This window comes from Solanum dulcamara, chromosome 12 (assembly GCF_947179165.1).
Source record: "Solanum dulcamara chromosome 12, daSolDulc1.2, whole genome shotgun sequence".
NCBI lineage: Eukaryota > Viridiplantae > Streptophyta > Magnoliopsida > Solanales > Solanaceae > Solanum > Solanum dulcamara.
The window spans coordinates 66483249-66504380 of NC_077248.1; the positions used below are offsets into that span (position 1 = coordinate 66483249).

At 33.2% G+C, this 21132-nt stretch overlaps 2 protein-coding genes across 7 annotated transcripts; one reads left to right on the forward strand and one right to left on the reverse strand.

Annotated features, from left to right (window-relative positions):
* Positions 1-216: 216 nt before the first annotated feature.
* LOC129877832 (transcription factor bHLH123-like) lies at positions 217-4145 on the forward strand. Of its 4 annotated transcripts, none has more exons than XR_008763623.1 (7): positions 217-803; positions 921-1290; positions 2011-2124; positions 2291-2356; positions 2452-2513; positions 3077-3127; positions 3765-3803. XR_008763623.1 is itself a non-coding variant. In XM_055953371.1 (7 exons), exons 1-7 carry the CDS (start codon positions 451-453, stop codon positions 3918-3920), a joined length of 1176 nt encoding a protein of 391 aa, XP_055809346.1. In that variant the 5' UTR covers positions 217-450; the 3' UTR covers positions 3921-4145. The 4 variants fall into 4 exon arrangements, 3 of the variants coding, with proteins under 3 accessions (XP_055809346.1, XP_055809347.1, XP_055809348.1); XM_055953371.1 differs by having other exon boundaries at positions 2448-2513; positions 3765-4145; XM_055953372.1 differs by having other exon boundaries at positions 1083-1290; positions 2448-2513; positions 3765-4145.
* Positions 4146-5949: 1804 nt separating this feature from the next.
* On the reverse strand, positions 5950-9779 carry LOC129877440 (indole-3-acetic acid-amido synthetase GH3.6-like). 3 transcript variants are annotated; one of them, XM_055952938.1, is made up of 5 exons: positions 9311-9779; positions 9189-9224; positions 8127-8429; positions 6885-7807; positions 5950-6773 (listed from the first exon to the last, which is right to left on the reverse strand). In XM_055952938.1, exons 3-5 carry the CDS (start codon positions 8402-8404, stop codon positions 6181-6183), a joined length of 1794 nt encoding a protein of 597 aa, XP_055808913.1. In that variant the 5' UTR covers positions 8405-8429; positions 9189-9224; positions 9311-9779; the 3' UTR covers positions 5950-6180. The 3 variants fall into 3 exon arrangements, with proteins under 3 accessions (XP_055808913.1, XP_055808914.1, XP_055808915.1); XM_055952939.1 differs by having other exon boundaries at positions 9189-9250; XM_055952940.1 differs by lacking the exon at positions 9189-9224.
* Between the last annotated feature and the right edge of the window lie 11353 nt (positions 9780-21132).

Sequence of the window (21132 nt, forward strand, 5' to 3'; positions counted from 1 at the left end):
AAAAAAAGGAAAAAGAAACAAGGAGTAATTAATTGATGTTTTGCTAAGGAAGGAATACAAATTAATTATTTACTAAGAAAGATGTCTAATCACTCATGAAAAGTCAATCAAAATTTTGGTCATTTCTTAAAGTCTCAACAAAATTCAAAATAATTTCATACTATAAATAGGGAGATGAATTGAAAAGATAAACAAAAATTCATTCCAACTTTTTTTATTTTTATAAAAATAGCCAAAAACCACAAGTGTAAAGCAAAGAGAGAGTTCCAGAATAAGAATCTTGATTCAATACCACAAAGAAAATAAAAAAGGCAAAACAAGAAAAACAATTCTCTTCTTTCCTAACACTTCTTTTGTTACTTCTTGAAAATCGCAAAAAAGATTATTTTTTCGATAGAAGAAAAGGGGGAGGAGATTAGCTGCTATCGATATTGAAAACTTCTTTTTGCTATGGCGGAAGAATTTCAACTAGAAGGAGGAAATTGGTGGGAAAATAATACGTCCACATCATCAAGGAATAGGTTCGATAGTGGTTCATCTAGTACCCCTACAACTTCCACATCGGCCATTACTACTAACTATAGTAGTAATTGGCCGACACAAACTGATCATGTGGAGGACATCAAACCTAAGGCTTTCTTGGATTCCGTGTCGGTCTCTCAATCTTCCAATCATGATGGTAGAGGAGGAGGAGGTGGTGGAGATGGCGGCGAGGTTTTATCTTCTCATGATCCTAATTTCCAAATTATGGGTTTAGGCCTTACTTCCCATCAACCACATGAATGGAACCACCAATCTTTATTGTAAGTACTAATAAATTGTGTGAGCTTCTAATTTATAAGTAATTTAAAAATATTATAAAAAGTATATTTTTAATTACTTAAATTATATTACATTTTGATATTTTTTATTTTTTTCAGGAATTTTGAGGATTCTTCATCACAAATGAATATTAGGGGTTTTTCATTAGATCAAAATAATTCAGTATTTAGTAATTCATCGAATTATGAAGTAGTTGATAATCATCAAGTGTTGCATTCGTCTCCGACGAACTCTTGGTCTAAATTTCCTCAATTTCTCAGAACATCGCTGTCATCGAAACAACCACCACTACCGCCACCGGTGCCGCCATTGCCGCCACCTCACAGCCAACTGCATTTCTCAAATAATACACCATTTTGGAATGCAAGTGCAGCTTCCATGAATGATGTTCCATCAAGCCTCTTTCCTTCTAATTTGCATAATATTCCACAACTTCCCAATAACACAACAGTTGATGAGAAAGCAAAGGTAATTGTAATTGATTACATTTTTTTTTTGTTTTTTTCTCTGTGTTCGATATTTATTTTAGAGTTTCAACTAATTTAGATTCACCGTGTAAGACCTGTTAAAAGGGAAAATGCTCCTTACTAGGGTTTTTTCTCATTCATATGATTCAAGCCTGAGAACTCTGATTATATCTCATCACAATCCTTGGTAGTAACTGTAATTATTTAATCATACTTTGTCTTAACACGTCCCTTCACAGTGTATGTCTGATTCTTTTTCATGGACCAAATCTGTGAATGTTCTTCTTTTATAAAGATTTTTGGATGAGATATTGAAGTCCACTTGTCTGTTTTGATACCATTTGTTGAATTGTGAAATCATTTCACCCAAAGGTTTAAACTGTCAAAGATATAACGCCCACTCATAATCATGTCTCAACATTAAGTAATTCATTACCATATGTGTGAATTTCATAATCTAGAGTTAACGGGTTCAGAATACATAGGTGTGATCTATTATATATATTTACATGTATTTCAAGTTTTCTTTTTTGCATTATATGTACATAAGTTATTCGAATCGAAAGTAATGAATTCAGCCGAACTATCATTCTAGATTTAATAATTGTATATGTAACCATTAAATTTGCATGTTATATTTAGGGTTTGATTTATTTATATTTTTTGGTTGATTCAATTAATATATGAAATGATTTTAATTCTTTCACTAACTTTTCAACAGAATATGGGAGAGGTTAGAGATATAAATAGAATTACATCAAAAAAAGGCAGCAGTACTGAAACATCAAATAAAAGAGCAAGGAATGAAACTTCCTCTCATTTGCCGCCTTTTAAGGTATATACACTGAAAGTATATATTTTTTTTATATTATTAGTGATTTTCAACGTGGGATAACAAGTCAATTATTATTAGTGCGCGTTAGGGTTGAAATATTATTTTTATTTTTGTAGTACCATATGTTATTTTTCTAATATTTTTTTAAAAAATAATAATTTTTCAGGTGAGAAAAGAGAAACTGGGAGACAGAATCACTGCACTTCAACAATTAGTCTCACCTTTTGGAAAGGTAGAGCACTAATTATTATTTTTAATTTATTTACAAAAAAAAAATATATATTTTCATTTCATTTTAATAAATAATATTTTTTTTCCTCCAGACAGATACAGCTTCTGTATTATCAGAAGCAATTGAGTACATAAAGTTCCTTCATGATCAAATTGGTGTAAGTTTCTCAAGTGTCTTTGATTTCTTCATAATTTATATTTTTTAAAAAGTTATTGTAAGTTTGGCATGCGATTAAGCAGTGTCTGAGCTAGAATTTTAATTAAGGGGTTCAAAATTTGAAAAAATAGACTCACGAACTAGCCGAAGGTGGTTCGACATCTAATATACGCATAAAAAATTATTTTAACCATGTATAAATAGTATAATTTTGCGTCGAACCCCCCTGAACACAAGGTGGCTCCACCCCTAGCATTAAGTTGTGACCATCTCATATAAAGGCGTTAGTTGTTAGACAGAGTAATTAACATAATTTTAATTATATCTCAACACACTCCTTCACGTGAGAATCTAATTCTTTATCATAGGCTAACCACATAATTTTTTAATTTCTTTTATAATGGGTATCAGTGAGGCTCAAAAGTCGAAACCAAAATCTCTAAGTGTGTGATAGACAGTCTAACTTAAAAGCCTAAATAATTAAAATTTGTTTTTTATTATTTATTTAATTATATTATAATCTCTTATGAGTGTTTTTTTTTTTTTTGAAATGGAAATTCATAGGCATTAAGCGCTCCATATATGAAAAGTGGAGCATCCATGCAGCATCAACAGGTACTTAAAAATGTATATATAATTAGTCAGATCATTTATAAGGTAATTAAATAAATATTTATTACTAATGTGATGTTATATAACTTCATATTATCGAGGACATGACTCTAAATAGAAAGGAGTCGTAGTACTAGTAATACACTTGTAGTTCTTGTTTTTGTTATCTATAGCCATATGTTGTTTGTTGCGTTTCACTTCCCACGCTATTTTGTTATTGTTATTGCTTCTTTTAGCAATTGAGCAATGTTTTTCTTATTAAATGTTATGCTTTCTACATTGCTTTCTTCATTATGTTTCCTCTTCTTTTACTTGAATTTGATGCACTTGAGCTGAGGGTCTTTCGAAAACAGACTTTCTCTACCTCCACGAGACAGTGATAAAATCTGCGTACACTCTATCCTCCTCAAATCCCGCTTAATGGGACTTCACTGAGTGTGTTAATGTTGTTATTGTTGTTGTTGTTAACGTGATGTTATACAAATTAAACTACATTAGTAACTTAAGAAAATCTTAAACATTATATGTTCTTCTGTATATAACTTAAATCTTTGATTACTGCTAAGGGTTATGGTAGTTGGATGGATATTCTATATATAAGATTTCTTCATCCTTAATTACATGTCTCGAGTTCTTGCAGAGCCGTAATAAATCCGAGGATGTTGGAGAAGGAAGAAGCAAAGATTTGAGAAATCAAGGATTATGTTTGGTTCCAATTTCAAGCACTTTCCCAATAACTCATGAGACTACTGTTGATTTATGGACACCAAATACTTTTGTGTCAACTTTTAGATAATTTTCGTCCAAAATGTACTCGTCGCAAATCTTGCAACGAAGACATTTTCATGGAAAATTTCATGAAAATGTTCGTGGAAAATCTCATGAAAATGTTCGTTGGAAATTAACTGACGTAGTTAGACGGATTCAAAATATAAAATTGATGGAGACTCGACATCTAATGTTCTTAGCATTGAACTTGTTGTGTGGTACTTCTTAAATTATGGATTAGTATTTTTTTTTATGCTGCTTGAACTCTTTAAAAATATTATTGTTCCTGTGTCGGATTCTCAACAAAATGAATTACGTTTAGAGGATCCAACATACAGCTGACGATATTTTTATAGAGTTCAAACAATATAACTTTTGTTTTTTGGTTTAAACTGTATACACTATCGGTATAAGAAATTTTTACATTATTATGACACTTTTATTTGTTATATATCATGTACGTAACATGTCTTATTTTAGAGATTATAAATTTCACAGTATAAATAATTTTACTTGTAGATATCATTCAGTAAATTTATTTATATATTAATGCTTATAACTTACTTTTTTTAACGTATATATCAATATTTTATGTCAAAAATAATCTGTTTGATTGAACCCGCGGTGGACAAGTGGGGACAAAATAAATTTTAAGAAAAAAGGTTCAGAAAGGGTGATAATATGATGATGAAAAGGGACTAAAATTAAAGAAAAGGAATGATACTTTAAAGTGATTGGACCAATTTCAAGTAAAATGATGTATCTTTTGGCCAATATTAAGGACCATATATATATAAATACTGATTTTATCATCCATTGACTAATTTTATAATGATTTATTTGTTTACTAAAATGATGCAATCTTTCTTTTTGTGATGTATATTTTTGATAAGCAGTTGTCCAAACCTGATTCAGACTTCGAACAGATAATTTGCATGAAGTCCTATATTGTTTTTTTTTTAATAATTGAAGAATTATGATAAACAATAGATAATTTTAGTAGTTTTTTTTTTTATATATAGAAGAATTTAATTTGTTATTTCTAGCTGATATAGTTTGAAATGATTGGGATACTATAAAGTACCTTTTTTAAAAAATTGTTTTTTGAAGAAAAAGTAGAGGAATAATCGAATTTTTCATAGAATAAAGTTGTGTGTGGAGTAAAAGATCGATTGATTGGAAATCATCTTTTTATTTGTTTATATGTTGGAATATGTTAGTGGAAGTCAGAAGAAGATCATGGCCCATCCCTTCCTTAAAATTATATTATTTTAGTTATTTGGTGAAAAAAAGAAGATGCTTTACAAAAAATCAGAAAATGAAATTAATTGGACGCATGCATGGCGTCCATATAAAATGTCAGACATAAATAAAAAATTAATTTATTATTTATTCACCTTTTTAGCTTAAATAACGCGCATATCAGCTAAATAAAGTAGTGTGTAATAAACATACTTTGAAAAGATTAGATGGGCAAAGAGTTACTGAGGAATCAGGATGGAAAAGTATGTCACATGAAATTTGTCTTCAAAGTTAGGAGATAAACTATGTATTCCATCTTTATAATTCTAATCTATTTAAAAAAGAATGATGTGTATAAATACTGAATAAATATTATGTGCGCGTAGATTTTAATAAACAAAGAGACTTAAAACTCAAGGGTGAAATGGCGAGCGTTTCAAAATTTGATTGATGATTAAATCGCAATAATGAATTATTCTTTATTCTTTTGACTCTAACAAAGTTCCAAGGGTCGAATAAATTTTACCCCTACCTCAAGATCCATAACCGGCCCAACCAGCAACCAGAGCTGTATGCATTATATGAACAGAAAGCAACCGACCGGGATCATCCATCAACCAAAAAACCATTAAACATAGTAACTATAGCATGCTTAAAAACAAGGCTTAATCCAGGCCATTAAACTTGTCAAGATACCTACTCGATCTAAAGTCTCCCAATTCATTTTTGCAGATATTCTCATTCGTCTATTATGAGTTGAATTGTACTAAGCCTAGAAACAACAAAAGGGTGTAATAAGTTGACATAAACATGAGTAGAAAACACTAGCGAATCCTTAATACTATTCCAAAAAAAGAACACCACAGCTAACTAAGATCGTTAGCTGTTCCATTGCTTGATTCCAGGAACCCATTTCGGACACAAGGACTCGAAGTAGCTAGACACGACAATCAAACTTTATTTTAGGTAGATAGAGTAGATCATGAATGTAACTTTGTTGGTGAAAATTTTGTCTCTGCCACTGCCTGTAAGTATCCACAGATAGTTCAATCCGTGTTGCTCCATTGCTTACTTCCAGGAACCCATTTCGGACACATGGGACTGAAGTAGCTCGACACAACCCTCGAGTTCAATAGCTCGATGAGTGGAGCAAGTTTGACGCACCGGGGAGTCTTGTATTGGTTTATGGAAGCACCTAATGAGCTAGTGCAACAATAGTCCATGAGCTTGTCAAAAGTACCTGTTTCCACTATCCTGATTTCAAGAGGCCCGATGGATTTTTCAGACGTACGACCCTGCCGGTAGACGCTGTTGAGAGATTCTTCAATGGTGAGGCAACAGTCTTCAAGGACTGAAGGAGGAATCGGGGCAGAGGCGTTGACGCTCAGCTCCCAAAACAGGACATAATGGCCTGGGATGGTAGCAGTATCAGCATAGCTAGTGTAGTCGGTTACACGTGCATCGAATGGCATCAGATTGTTTGCTGCATTTTTCACTGCATTTTGTAGCTCAATTTCATTAGTCTTATCAGATTCGATGCTCAAGATCACATTTTCACGGCGTATAAAGTTGAATTGAGGCGCGTTGTTCTTGTATCCAGCAACTCGAAGCACATCACCCACCCTGTATCTATACAGTCCTGAAAGGATACATCCAAGAAAATCTAATCATTAGCAGACAATTGAAAAAAAGATATATATGGAAAAAAGAATTGTGTCCAAGAACATTTCATTTGGCAATTGAACATTACCAGAATACGTGGTAACAACGAGCTCGTACTCCTGGCCAATCTTGACTTCAACCAAATCGACCAATTTTTGTTTGTCTTTCTCATTAAGCGGAGTGGACGTGGAGAGAGAATCGATGACTTCATTGCTCCTGTGAATTGGTAAGAACTCGAAATAGGCCATGGTGGGAATGAGTGTGTAACATACTTCACTGGGCTTACAAAGGGGGTTCAAGTTGATCCCAAAGAAACATTCCGAGGAAGCATACACAGTACTGACGAGAGGAAGACTATTGCTGTAATAATCGAGCAACGGAATATATTGAGACATGGCTCCAGTCACGATTGCATCCACGTACTTGGTATTAGGCCACAGCCTAGTGATGATCCCTCTCCATGAATCCTTGCTGCATTCAACCTCGATGAAATCAGCCAACTCCAAGTCAGGTTTGAGGATTTTCATCACAGCCTCTCTCACTGAAGGATCAGTAATTTTGTTGTTAATGGTTCCTGTTCGGATATCGTTACACAGTAGAGACCAGTGATCCTCTAAGAATCGCATGGCACGGATGAAGGCGGATGCAAACACAGAGCCAACACGGACAACTTCTCTGTTTTGGTAGAGACCACAAAGCATTTGGGTGTACATGCTTTGGTAAGAGTCTAGGCAAAGAATGGCTTCAATTGGACTCGTGTAGGGCAACGCACGACAGCTGCTTTTGAATTGATGACTCTTGTAAATACTAGTTGAAACGGAACGAGCTAATAATCCTCCCGGGGTCTTCGCTTCAGACTTTATGAACATGAAATACATTCCTTTGCCCTTATCAAAATCTGGAACAAATTGGCTCACCACATACATCATAAGTCCGTAAAGCTGTGATCTCCTCCAGTATTCTTCCTCTATTGTTGGAATCAATTTTCTCTCCCCTCCCGACGTCCCAGAACTGCACATTAAAATCACCCTTTAGCAAATATTGGGAATCACACAAGAACTACAAAACCATTATGAGATACTCCTGCTGTTCCACTTTATGTGATACTTGTTCCTTATTAGTCCGTTACAAAATGAATGACAACTTTCTATATTCAGAAAATGTTAACTTTAAACTTTTCATTTCTCTTAGTGACATGCATTTATAGCAACAAAAATGTCAAATCACAAGTTCCAAGAATCAGACATTAGCCATCATATAAATCGAAACTGAAACGAGGGACTAGTAATCTACTAATTAGATAAGTATGTTTGATTTTTCATCAGAAGACCTTGTCAAGAATTCGGATACAGGCTGGGAGCATAGGATTGGAGATTTGTCGCCATTGGCTATACGGTTGATATCGGACTGAATATCTTCGTAGGTGATAACAGGCACGACTTTCTTGAATGTCTCTCTATCAGTGTGACCATTGAGATTAAGGCGTTGCAAGTACTCAACCATAACATTTCGAGTAAGGATTTCATCAAGAACTCTCTTTTGGACCTCATCAACATTGGTAGTCACCTCTTCAATAAACTCAAGATTCTTCTTGTTTGCCTCTTCCATGCTTCTTTCCAAATTTAATAAGGACCTGTAACTCTATTACATTAGTCTATAGCCCCAATGCAGGTACAGGACACCAGGTGGAAAACCAATAAATTGCATATCATGTACATTTTTTGCATCTAAAGTCAAGGACATCGACCTCAAGTGCTAGTAATTAGGTTCGAAATTTAATATCCATATGGTCCGCTAAATTAGCGAGTTGACTAAGATAGATTCAATACCGATAACAGAAGTGGCTTGGGAAATAAGACAACACTTGATGGGAATCTAAGATTTGAACTTTGTGTGTTAGATTCGATTTATAATTCTTATCACAAATCATCTGATTTACTGAGTTCGAAATTAATAAATTGTTTGTATTTACTTATAGTGAAACTTTGAACTCATATGCAAGGTTCGAGCTAAAGCTACTTAGTTCAGATAAACCCATAAGTCACACTCTAAAAAAAATAAAAAATAAAAGCTAAGTTCAAAATCTCTTTCTATCTGTCCCAGTCTTAATGTACATAGTTAACAGATACAAACTGGTCTAGACAACACGATTATAAAAGAATTTTTTTAAAAAAATTAAGTTAAAAAACAGGCTTAGATTTCAACAACAACAAAAACAACGTAGCCAGTCTAATTCCATAAGTAATAGGAGAGTAGAGTGTATGAAAACCTTATTTCTACCTGCGTAGGCTCAAATAAAACATATCAAAGCAGATCGAAAAATAAATAATAAAATATAAAAGGATTAGATTCCATCACTTGATTAAATAAATTAGAAAAGAAAATAATGTACCTAAACACAAAATTCACCACTGGTCTTCAAATAATGCTGCAGATTTCAAGTTAACAACAAAACTAAATAGAAAATTAGTAGTAATTTAAATTTTTAACTAAGAAATAAGTAAAGAGATTTACCAGGAAACTCTCTAATGGCTTTGCATTTAACAACTTTTTCTTCTTCTTCTTTTTGCAATGTGAGAGGTTTAAATTGTGGGGAAGTGGCTTTGCTTTATCTTTTTTTTTTTGCAACGTAGATTGCTGGTAAAACATCCACATCTTTTTGATGTTTTTTGTTTTTAATATATCTTAATTTCAATATATCATATAAAATTACATGTGGTGCACAAATCGTGACTAAAACATCAGAAACGGGGACTACCTGAGCTAATAATAGAGGCAAGAACGTGTTGGCAGAGTTCGGAGCGATATCCCAAAAGGCGTAATGTAGGCATTCTGCTGTAGTACTGACTGTTTTCATAGCTCAAACCCATAACTTATAGGTTACACAGAGGCACCTTTATCGGCGCTCCAATCATATACTTCCTCCGTTTCAAAAAGAATGATATAGTTTGACTTGACACGGAATTTAAGAAAATAAAAAAGATTTTTCAATCTTATGCTCCTAAATTAAAGATATCAAATGTACCAAAAATTCATTTAATCTTGTGGCCTTAAACATGCCACGTAAAAAACTGAAATTAAAGTATTACCAAAAAAAAAAAGGTTCAAATATGCCCTGAACTTGTAGAAAATGTCTGTTATTCTTCTCCACCATTTTTCTTCTCCACAAACAAGAAAATGTACCTCCATTAAAGTGACCTACAACTTCCTCTAGTCCCTACCACACATCAGAAGTCACATGATGTGTTATGCTTTATCATTGTAGGTTCATGTGAATGCCAAAACACATCAACCTACCATGATATTAGTAAGAAATTGCCATTCACACAACCAAAGGTTGTTTTTTCTCTCTGCGGGATTGAACCAATCAAACTTCCTTGCAAAGCACAACAAAGTGATATGCTTTACAACTCCACTGGAAAACAGTGAAATTCACACGCATTAACCTCTAATATAGCTTGGACAAACAACCAACGAAAATTCTTGGTTTTCCTCGACATATTCAATCAACTACTCCTCAGAAGAAAAATGGTGGAGAAGAAAAGACCCCATTTAAGGCTTTTGATGAAAATGGGTTTAAAAGGTATTTTTGGATCGGATAAGGGCATGGGTCGGTTTTTATATATCCAATTGGCTGAATTTATTAGTTAATATAAATGTCATGTGTCAATTAAATGAGGATTTGACAATTCCACGTGTAATATTAAAAAAAGAAAATTTTCCAACAAAACAACTAACGTTGAAAGGGGTATATATGCGCTCAAATGTAGACGACAAGGGCATGAGCGAGCTAAACTACAAACGGAGGATATATCTAGACATTTTCGACAAGTTCAGGAGTATATGTGACCCTTTTCCCATAAAGGGTCATTCTTTAATTTTGAAATAGACTAAAAAGGAAAGTAAGTCATTCTTTTTTATAACGGAGGGAGTATACTACAATAACAACATATCTTTCACTAGTGGGGTTTGGAAAGGTGGTGTATACGCAACTTTTACCTCTATCTTATGAAGGGAGAAAAGTTTGTTCTTGCTATATAGGTCTTCAACACAAGCAAAGCATATAAAAAAAGATCAAGTATGTAAAACAAATACAATAGGAAAGAAGTCATGATAAAAAAATTAAGAAGAGAATAGTACCATACCAACAACAAATATTATGGTGAATGAAACAAAGAAAACAAAAAATAGTAATTAAATCGAAGAATTAGATAGTAGGAGAATACTAATAACAATAATAATAATAAAAATAGATAATGTACCTACTAACCTTCTATGCTAATTCTCAATCTTCATATCTTCCTATAACAAAGGTGAGAATTGATCTAGAGGAAATTTGGTCCAAAAAGATTGTCAATCAAATCATTTGACCAAATCCAAAGCCGTAGCCGTAGCCGTAGCCGAATCCGAGCTGAGCGACGACGACGGCGTGAGGGGAGACCCTCTTCTTGATCCTTTAGCAACATGAAGGAGTGATTCTACTTTTAAGTAGGAGACTTTTTCTTTCCACCACCTATGTGGGACAAATGCTTATTTCATAAAGCAAGAGGGAACAACTTATTTTCCCCTCCACGTCTTTTTCCTCTATTTCCCATTCAACCTATCAATTAAATCCAACAGTTTCTTAATGATTTGAGTCTTCCACTGATAGAATGATTGAATGAATGCGTGATTGGACTAAGTGGTTCGCTTGAGGACCAGCACTGGTCTTCGAGTACCGGTCACGTCTAGAGTACCCTCCCAAGGTGTGACAGTCAATGTGGATGTTGGTTATATCTAGTTTTAGGGCCTGTTTTATTCCAATTAGTAGAGCCATAATTTCTGATTCCAGGGCACAATTGACATTGATTTGTGCAGCATATCGAGTTATCCATTCTCTTTTATTGTTTCATATAACTCCTCCTGCTCCTCCAACTCTTGTGTTATAGTTATAGGAACCATCTATGTTAATTTTAAGACCTTCCGGGGGAGTCCATACCGACTTATTTTCTCCTATTTGTTTTTCCATGCTCCTAGACATCCTAAGTAATATAATTCTACTATTTTATCTATGACAGCGTTTAATAGGGATAGCTAAAGCTTTTTGTTATGATAATTATGATTCCTATTAAGCCAATGTTCCATAAGAAGAAATGGAAAGAAAAGTTTCAGTCAATGCGCTGGATAATGATGAAATTCTTTATTTTCTTTATAGCTTGTAACCAGTTTGGTTTGTTTGTGTCCAAAATTCTCCTAATATGGTGTAGTATGCCTAGGTTTTTCCAGAATTTAAGGGCTTTAAGACATTCTAGTATTTCGTGTTTGTCTATTTCCGTTTGGGCACATGTTACATAAACTGGGTTAATGTGAATACCAATGGATTACAGGTATTGGCATGTGGGCATCTTACCATGGTTGCAAGTCCACATAAAATATTTTATCTTATTTGGGCCCTTTAGTTTCCAGATACAATTGAAGTTTACAATATTTATTTCCTTGGTGGTTGACTTATTTCTTATATGATGGTAGGCTGAAGATGTGCTAAAACTTTCAATGAAATTCAAGGACCATACAAGTTTGTCCAGAGGTTCCTCAATGTTGGGTATGTGAATTTGTTCTATAGTTCTAAGGATGTTGTTGGGTATGTGATAAGGAAGGCTACTCAGATCCCATAAGTCATTATTGATTATGCTACTAACCTTTCTATCCAGGCTGCCTTCAGGAAAAGGGCCACAAATCATTAATCTTAGAGATTTTGAGTTAGGGATCCATAGGTCTAACCATCCCCTATCATTCAAATAAGATAGTCTCTGCACTCCTGGCAACCCATTTTATTGTTTCTCCAGGTTCTACTTTGTTGTTTTTTATGGTTTGAGGCATTTCCAATTCCTGATTTTTGGAGTATATACTTAATAGGGTGTTTGCCCATAGAGATGAGAGATTTTGGAACATTCTCCAGGCCAGCCTGGCTAGTAATGCTAGATTCTTTATGTCACATTTTTGAACTCCCAACCCTCCCATTCTTTTACCTAGCGTAATTGTGTCCCATCTAATCAGGTGTATTTTTCTTTTTTGATCCGTAGTTCCCCAAATAAAGTTCCTTTGTATCTGATCCACTTTTTTGTGATAGTGGTGGGTAGTTTGAAGATTTGCATTGCATAGGTGGGAATGTAATTTAAGGCATCTTTTGCTAGAATTGTTCGACCAACTATGTTTAGCCACTTGGCTAGTTTGGATCGTAGATTATCTATGATAAACTGGAAGTTTTGTTTGTGGGCCTATGATAGAAAATTGGAAAACCTAGACATTTCCAAAGTTTTTACTTCTATTTATTCCCATTATGTTAGAAATTTCTTGGGATCTATGAGGTTCGCAGTTTTTGAAAAAGATTTTTTTTGATTTATTAGAGCTGATACTTTGTCCACTCATCTCATAAAAATCTGTCAGAGTTTTCTTAATAGTTTTACACATAGTTATATCTACTTTACCAACTAATACAAGGTTGTCTACAAAGAATAGGTGTGACAATTTTGGGCTTTACCTGCAATCCATACTGGTTGCCATATATTTTGGAGGATGTTCCTTGACAAGACTTCCATGCAGAGAATAAAAATGTATGGTGACATTGGGTCGCCTTGTCTAATTTCTTTTTTTGGTTCACAATATTCCATTTTATCCCTATTGACAAGTATTGTTGTTCTACTATTTGTGATGCACAATATAATGATATTTATGATTTTAGGAGGTAGGTTAAAATAGTGAAAACAACCATTCTAATTTGTCAAAGAATTTTTCTAGGTCTATTTACATAATTAGGTTTCCTTGCTCCCCCTTCATTCTCCTAAAGTGATAAATTATTTCTTGGACTATGGACACATTATCTGTAGCTTGTCTAATTTTCAGAAAGTAGGCTAGCATGGACTGATAATTTTGTTTAATATAGGTTTAAGTCTATTTGCAATAGCCTTTGTTATAATTTTATAGGTAGTATTGCAAAGATTTATTGATCTAAAGTTTTTCAGGTTACAAGCATTTTTGCATTTTGGGATCAAACAAATGTTTGTGATGTTCAGCTCTGGGGGTATACTTTCTTTTTCCCAGGTCTCCTTACAGAAAGCCACTATTGATGGCCCTACTATGCTCCAGTACTTTTGGTAGAAGAATGAATGGATTCCACCAAGCCTTAGTGCCTTATGGGGTTGGAAAGAGAAAATTATATTAACAATTTTCCTCTCATTTAGTTCATCTCCTAGCAGTGTTAATTATGTGTTATTAAGGAAAAAGTCATGATTTTTAAATATCCTAGGGACTGGTCCTGATTTGTTTTAAATAGGTTTATGAAGTATGGTTGTGTATTCTAGTATCTCTTGTTCTTCTCCTATTTAAAGCCGATGCGTGGATGAATTTTGTGTTGGCATCTCCTTGTGTGAGCCAATTAATCCTAGATCTTAGTTTTCAGAAATCCTCCTCCCTTTTCAGTAATTCATTGTATTCCTCGTATAGAAATATTGAAGCACCAAAGTTTTATCCAATACAAAACACAAATACATAATTTAGAAATTGGATTACAATCACAAATTAATAATTTAGTGTCATAGCTAGACACATACTTTTGTGGTAATAATTCTTAATGCTTTCTTCTTAAGCTTAGTACATAATTTAGAAATTACAACCACAGAAGTATTTAGTAGCTTAGTACATACTACATAGCATAGTGTCATAGACAACACAATTATACTTTGTGGTAAATGCATCTTCTTAAGCTTTCTGTAGAGCAATATTGCCAGTGTTGACATAGTGTTTTCTCTTTCCCTTTCACAATGATACATCATTTTTCTTTCTCTCCTCAATTATTTTTCTCTTTCGCCATATCAAGAAAATAAACTTCTATGCTCATTTATAATTTAAATAGATAAAAATGATCTTTTCAAATCTTCCTAGTACTATTTTTAAATCTCTTATATGTAAAAATGACATAAATTTTAAAAGTGATATATGAAGAATTTTCGTTCAACCATTGACAAAACGATCTTCGTCCAAAGGATATCAAGTGAAAGTACTCTTTGGTTGAAAATTTTCATTATGAAAATAAATAAAATATTTTTTTATACGAATGACCGGTTTGATATGTAATTGTGCACTTTCATTGTATTGAACACTAATCAATAGATTTTATTCTGTCAATTCTTTTTTTTCTTCTTAGCGCAGTCTTAGTTCTATATAATTAGGTTGAATTCATGGATTTTTTAACTCACAAACACCCATACATAAAAATAGAACACCAGAAGATCTACAACTTTTCTCGTGCTTAAATATATAAGAATACATTAAAGCATGAGATTTATTCAATACAGAATACAAATACATAAAATAAAACATCAATTCAAGAGAAACTACAACTTCTCTCGTGCTTTAATACATAAGAATACATTAAAGCACGTAATTTATTCAATACATAACACAAATGCATAATTTACGAAAAAAATTATAACCACAAATTAATAATTTAGTTTCATATTTATACACATACTTTTGTGGTAATAATTCTTAAATACTTCTTCTTAAGCTTTCTTTATAGCAATATTGCCAATGCAATAGTTTTCACTGCAGCCGTTCATGCAATTTCCAAACTTGTCCTTATCTGCAAAATTACATAATCGTTGTGTAAAGCAAGATTAAGCATATATCGTGTGAAAAAATGTAATGTTATAATATGTAACATCCCTAAAACGTTGTATGTAGTGTTTCAATTTTCGACGAAAGTGATATTGTTTTTGTATTTTGGGCATAACTTTTTATAGAATAGTCCAAATTAAGTGATTCAAATTTCTAAATAACTCCAATGACATTACCTACAACTTTCATGAGACCATATCTTAAGATTCAGAGGATAAGTAGGTCAAATATGAGTCGAATTGAATCGTATCAAATTTATTAATAGAATTTTTTCAATATAATCGTGGACTTTTATTTAAGTTTATAACCATCCCAAAAAATTTAGATGGTCCTTTTAATTTATAAAAAAACTCAAAATTTCCGAACCGAACCAAATAACCTTACATGTATGCAAATATATTTTATATATTAATAATATGTTAAATTTAATATAAATATATATTTTATAAATTATTTTCAAATACAAAAAATAAGAGAACTTTCAAAAATAGCAAAAATTTCCGTTTGTATATCTCGCTGCATTATACAAATTGGCTTTCAAAAGATATTGTACATATTCGCTTTCAGATTTATTTATTCGCTTCTAGATTTATATATTTGCTTTCAGATTTGATTTAGAGATTTGTATATTCACTTATAGCCAAGTGATAGAGCAATTACCACTAAAAAATATATCGATATAACCGCACGATTAAATACAATCGAGCAGACATGTTCCATAGTCTCCAACGGTCTCAACATTATTCTGATCAGTAAACAAAAGCATTGCAAGAAACAAAATCAATACAACTTATTTTGGTTATTTTACATGTTTTTACTCAGTAAACTAATACTAAATAAGTATTCTTTTTGCATGTTTTGTCCAATAATAGTGTAAATGTAATATTTATACCTATTTAATAAATTTGCAAATAAAAATATATTATTTAAATAAAAATTACTGAGTTTAACCGAGAGCTTCTAGGTCAACACTTTGTCTATTTCTACGTTTTCATTTTCTTATTATTTACTTGTTTCTTATTCTCAACTAATTAATGTACAACAAAAAATATATTAATTTATGCTATATCATTACTAAAAAAAAAGGTGAAAATCAATAGAAAAATGTCAATATCCAATTCATCAGGCCGTGTGGGCACCTACTCTAACACCTAGATAGGAGAATTCTTACAAAAATACATGCAGAAGTTTAACAAATACCATTATAAGTCCTAAAAGAGTCGGGAATATACCAAAATTGAATTTTTAAAATTCTAAAGTTTATTACAAGAGACACTTAACACCCCAAGAATACTAGTCTAAACAGATACAAGAGCTTCTAAAGATACAGATTATAAATAAAAGCAATATACCGCTCCCACCATAAGAAATGAAGAGTAAAAGTTGTTGGATACTCATCTTCATCTTCACCTATGAAACATCACTGACCCTGCAATCAGACTATGCCAAGTGGCATAGCAAGAATAGTATCAGTACAAACAACATATACCGGTAGGCATCATCAGTCAATCTGATACGCACTGCATAATATAAAGGAATCGACAAGAAGAACACATCCAACGTTACAAAAAGTTATAGTAGGATATAGAGTTGCAACTTCATCAGAAATTATTGTAAATGGCGAAAGGCAACAGCTGAGACACAAAAGTAAGCCCTTAATATCACGTGAAGCTGATAATTTTGTTATACATTGTGGCGGACATGGTATGTTACAATCAACGAGGCAATTAATAAAGCTTTCAGCACTTTTGAATTTTGTAACTCATCCTATCACACAAAATTGGCCAGCCACAGACTTATGATCTGTAAAAACAATCATTTTAATTGGCCAGCCACAGTCTTATGATCTGTAAAAACAATCATTCTAATTGGCCAGCCACAGACGTATGATCTGTAAAAACAATCATTTCAAGGAACAACACTACAACAACTTTCAATGCCATTGAGAGAGTTAATTTGCACAAGAGTTGATCTTGTTATTTGGTTGATGTATGTGAAAATAAGCTTAGCTTCTCTAGTATTTATAGAGGAAATACAAACATATATACATACATCATTTATATTGTTTTTACATTATTATATCTAGAAGATATATAATTTGTGTGATGGAGAATCAATGGTGTAGACACTCTTTTCCAAAGGGTATATCAATTGAGACTGAGTTCGTTGGAAAATTATATAATGTTATATGTCATGACTCCGACCCATTGTTATTGGCACCCATAAAACTTATTTCAGTGGAAGAACCATTTCTACAGCCCGGCTTATTAACTTAAGCAATAAATATTAAAAGCCTTGTAGAAGAAAGAACATAACCAGAAAATAATACCGCGTTTTCATAAACTCAACCAACAATTTTAATAACTACGAAAATGCTAAAGTCAACACATTCTAGGAACTGAAAGTCGTCCGTACCAAAACTCTAACAGTGTTAAGGTAAGAAAAGGGGAAACACTCCCCAAACAGAAGTAAAACTACTAAAACAATGTCTAAGCATCTAAGTCCCGAAAGAAGGACTGAAATTAATGGAAAAGTCCACGCAGCACGATAGAGTAGCTCACCTTTGGACTTTGAACAAACTTCTAATCTTCCAACTGAGGTCTCTCCGCAACTAGCTGAATATGCCCTGTACTCATCAAAACGGCAGAGCAAGAGTAGTATCAATACACAAAGACAATGATATACTGGTAGAATCACGCGGTTAGCCAATAAGCGGATCATAGACAAGTAAATTCAACACAATAGACATATACATATATAGAATAAGTCAACCAATCTCAAGTTCAACTATTATTCAGCAATATCATAACTCAATAACTTCCACATGCTATAACTTCACACCAGGGCCCTATCAAGGGACCTACAAACAATCAACTTTGTGTCGAAACGTGACCCCCGATCCAATTATGTATCAAAACATGACATCCGATTCAATTATGTGTCGGAACGTGACACTGGATTTAAATATGTGTCGAAATGTGACATCCGATCCAAATTATGTGTCAGAGTGTGACACCCGATCCAAAGTACCACAATCACAAATACATTCAGTATTTACAACATTTATATCACCAAGAACAAGTTCATCATAAAAAACAGGCCAACACGTGATCATTTCACACATAATCTAGCATGTTTCCCTATTCATATACACATATGCATATCATGAAGCAATTTAACAAGTATATGAAGCACATATGGACATTAGACCATCACCTACCTCAAATTCAAACTTCAACAACCTTACAATGCAAGAGCCTTTCCTTTCCGGATTCATTCTTCTCATTCTTGATCTAAAAAACAGTAAATACATATAAAGGATCAACACAATGGCCAAACTATCAGGAAATATAACATTGCAAGAAACAAAACCAATACAACTTTAAATGCCATACTTAATTGTATGATACTATTGTTATTTGGTTGATGTCAAAAAAAGATCCTCACCCTAAACTATTTATAGAGGAAACATATATATTTTATAGTATTATTTTTAAAGCTTCCGGGGGATCATGTGTACAATAGTCCAATTATATTTTACAAAGATGGCTTCGCCACCGATTAATCATGGATTTTCCATCACAAAAATTCACACAATTTATTTAGGTTATTTTACATGTTTTTACTCTGGAAACAACTACTAAGGATTCTTTTTGCATGTTTTGTCCAATAATAGTGTAAACTTAATATTTATATCTATTTAATAAATTTACAAATACAAATACATTATTTAAATAAAAATTACTGAGTTTGACCGAGAGCTTCTAGGTCGACCCGTGGGTCCTTTCATCCATTAAAATATACAGGACAGTTGAGAGCTGTAGGTTTCTGCCACTTTGTCTACTTCTACGTTTTCATTTTCTTATTATTTGTTTATTTCTTATTCTCAACTAATTAATATAAAACAAAAAAAATATTAATTTATGCTATATCATTACTAAAAAAAAAGAGGTGAAAATCAATCAAAAAATATCACGATCCAACCCATCGAGCCGTGTGGACACCTAGTCTAACATCTAGATAGGAGAATCCTTATAAAAATACATGCGGAAGTTTAACAAATACCATTATAAGTCCTAAAAGAATCAGGAATACACCAAAATTGAATTTTTAAAATTCTAAGGTTTATTACAAGAGACACTTAACACCCCAAGAATACTAGTCTAAACAGGTACAGGAGCTTCTAGAGATAGTATAAATAAAAGCAAGACACAGCTCACACCATAAGGAATGAAGAGTGGAAGCTATTGGAGACTCATCTTTGTCTTCACCTATGAAATATCACTGAACCTACAATCAGACTATGCCAAGTGGCATAGCAAGAATAATATCAGTACAAATAACACGTGCTGATAGGCATCATCAGTCAACTCGATACCCACTGCGTCATATAAAGGAATCGACAAGAAGAAAACATGCTCTTAAGAGATTCACCGCCAAACCTTATGCAAAGCTCTTATCATTCTCATAAACTCATTAAATTCGTTCACGCCTAACTTTCATCCCTTCTAGTTGGTTCACTGCCAACTCTAATACAAATCAAGGCCTAGCCCTTCTATCACATAGAGAAGTTTTCAAACTACGGGTCAATACTAACTCCTTCTAACCCGTCTACTATATTTAGTTTCACACTATCACATGACCTTAGGATAATTAACATCTCACTTGGAAGAGGAAAACATTAGTGGGACTAAAGCTCACCTCCTAATCGCTACTGTCCTGCCATGGCGGGACCTATCCCACTCTAGCGGCCTCGTCACAGCGGGATTCCTCCCTCTAAGGCGGCCTGCCCGAAGACAGAATCTCTGAAAACCTTCTAATCCTCTTTTTAACCCATGTGCCTACAGGACATCAACAATAACTGATCTTAAGTCATTAATCTCCCTTAACAACACACTGACTATTTTTCCTCTGATTTACCCACAACCTCATACCTATTTTGCGGATGCATCTAGCACCCATAACATAATTCAATCAGGTATATACATGAACACATTATCAATTTATCATTTTTGGAGAAATATACAGTTTCACAAGGTAAATCTCAATTATAACAGTCAACATGGTAACACTAGGACCTTCGTTCCTTTCATATCAGTTATTACACAGGATGGGCATGCTCAATTATAATCTGATCAGTTTCTCTATCATCACACATATAGTCAAGATCAATTCACAGATGATAGTCACACATTGGTTCTCTCATGGAACCCATACCCAAATCATATATGTGTCGAAATGTGATACCCGATCATATATATATATATATATATATATATATATATATATATATATATGTGTGTGTGTGTATGTGTGTGTGTGTGTGTGTTGAAATGTGACACCAGATCTAATATATGTATTGGTACGTGACATCCGATTCAACATCACAATCACAACCATAATCACAGTCCACAATGAATAGTTCACATACTTGCACAATCAAGTAATGGGTTCATTGCATGCAGTAATTCATAATTAGTCATTTCATTGGTTTCGTTCTATCTTTCCCTTCATCTACAGTACTTCATCAAACCTTCTTTATTCAAGGCATCACTATTAGTAGAGCAAGTTCAAGATTATAGATTTCACGATCTTGAACTTATAGACAGATCACAACCACATATAAATCACTGAACCACAACCATTAAAACCATGGTAGACATCACAACATTACTTGAATA

Bases quoted from the DNA above. Each gene is read 5' to 3' on its own strand.
- LOC129877832 (XM_055953371.1), top strand. From the start codon at position 451: ATGGCGGAAGAATTTCAACTAGAAGGAGGAAATTGGTGGGAAAATAAT. The intron at 2,357-2,447 runs GTAGAGCACTAA...TTTTTCCTCCAG, and splicing joins TAGTCTCACCTTTTGGAAAG to ACAGATACAGCTTCTGTATT. The intron at 2,514-3,076 runs GTAAGTTTCTCA...GGAAATTCATAG, and splicing joins TCCTTCATGATCAAATTGGT to GCATTAAGCGCTCCATATAT.
- LOC129877440 (XM_055952940.1), bottom strand. From the start codon at position 8,404: ATGGAAGAGGCAAACAAGAAGAATCTTGAGTTTATTGAAGAGGTGACT. The intron at 7,808-8,126 runs GTCTTCTGATGA...TTTAATGTGCAG, and splicing joins GTATCCGAATTCTTGACAAG to TTCTGGGACGTCGGGAGGGG. The intron at 6,774-6,884 runs GTAATGTTCAAT...GTATCCTTTCAG, and splicing joins CGTTGTTACCACGTATTCTG to GACTGTATAGATACAGGGTG.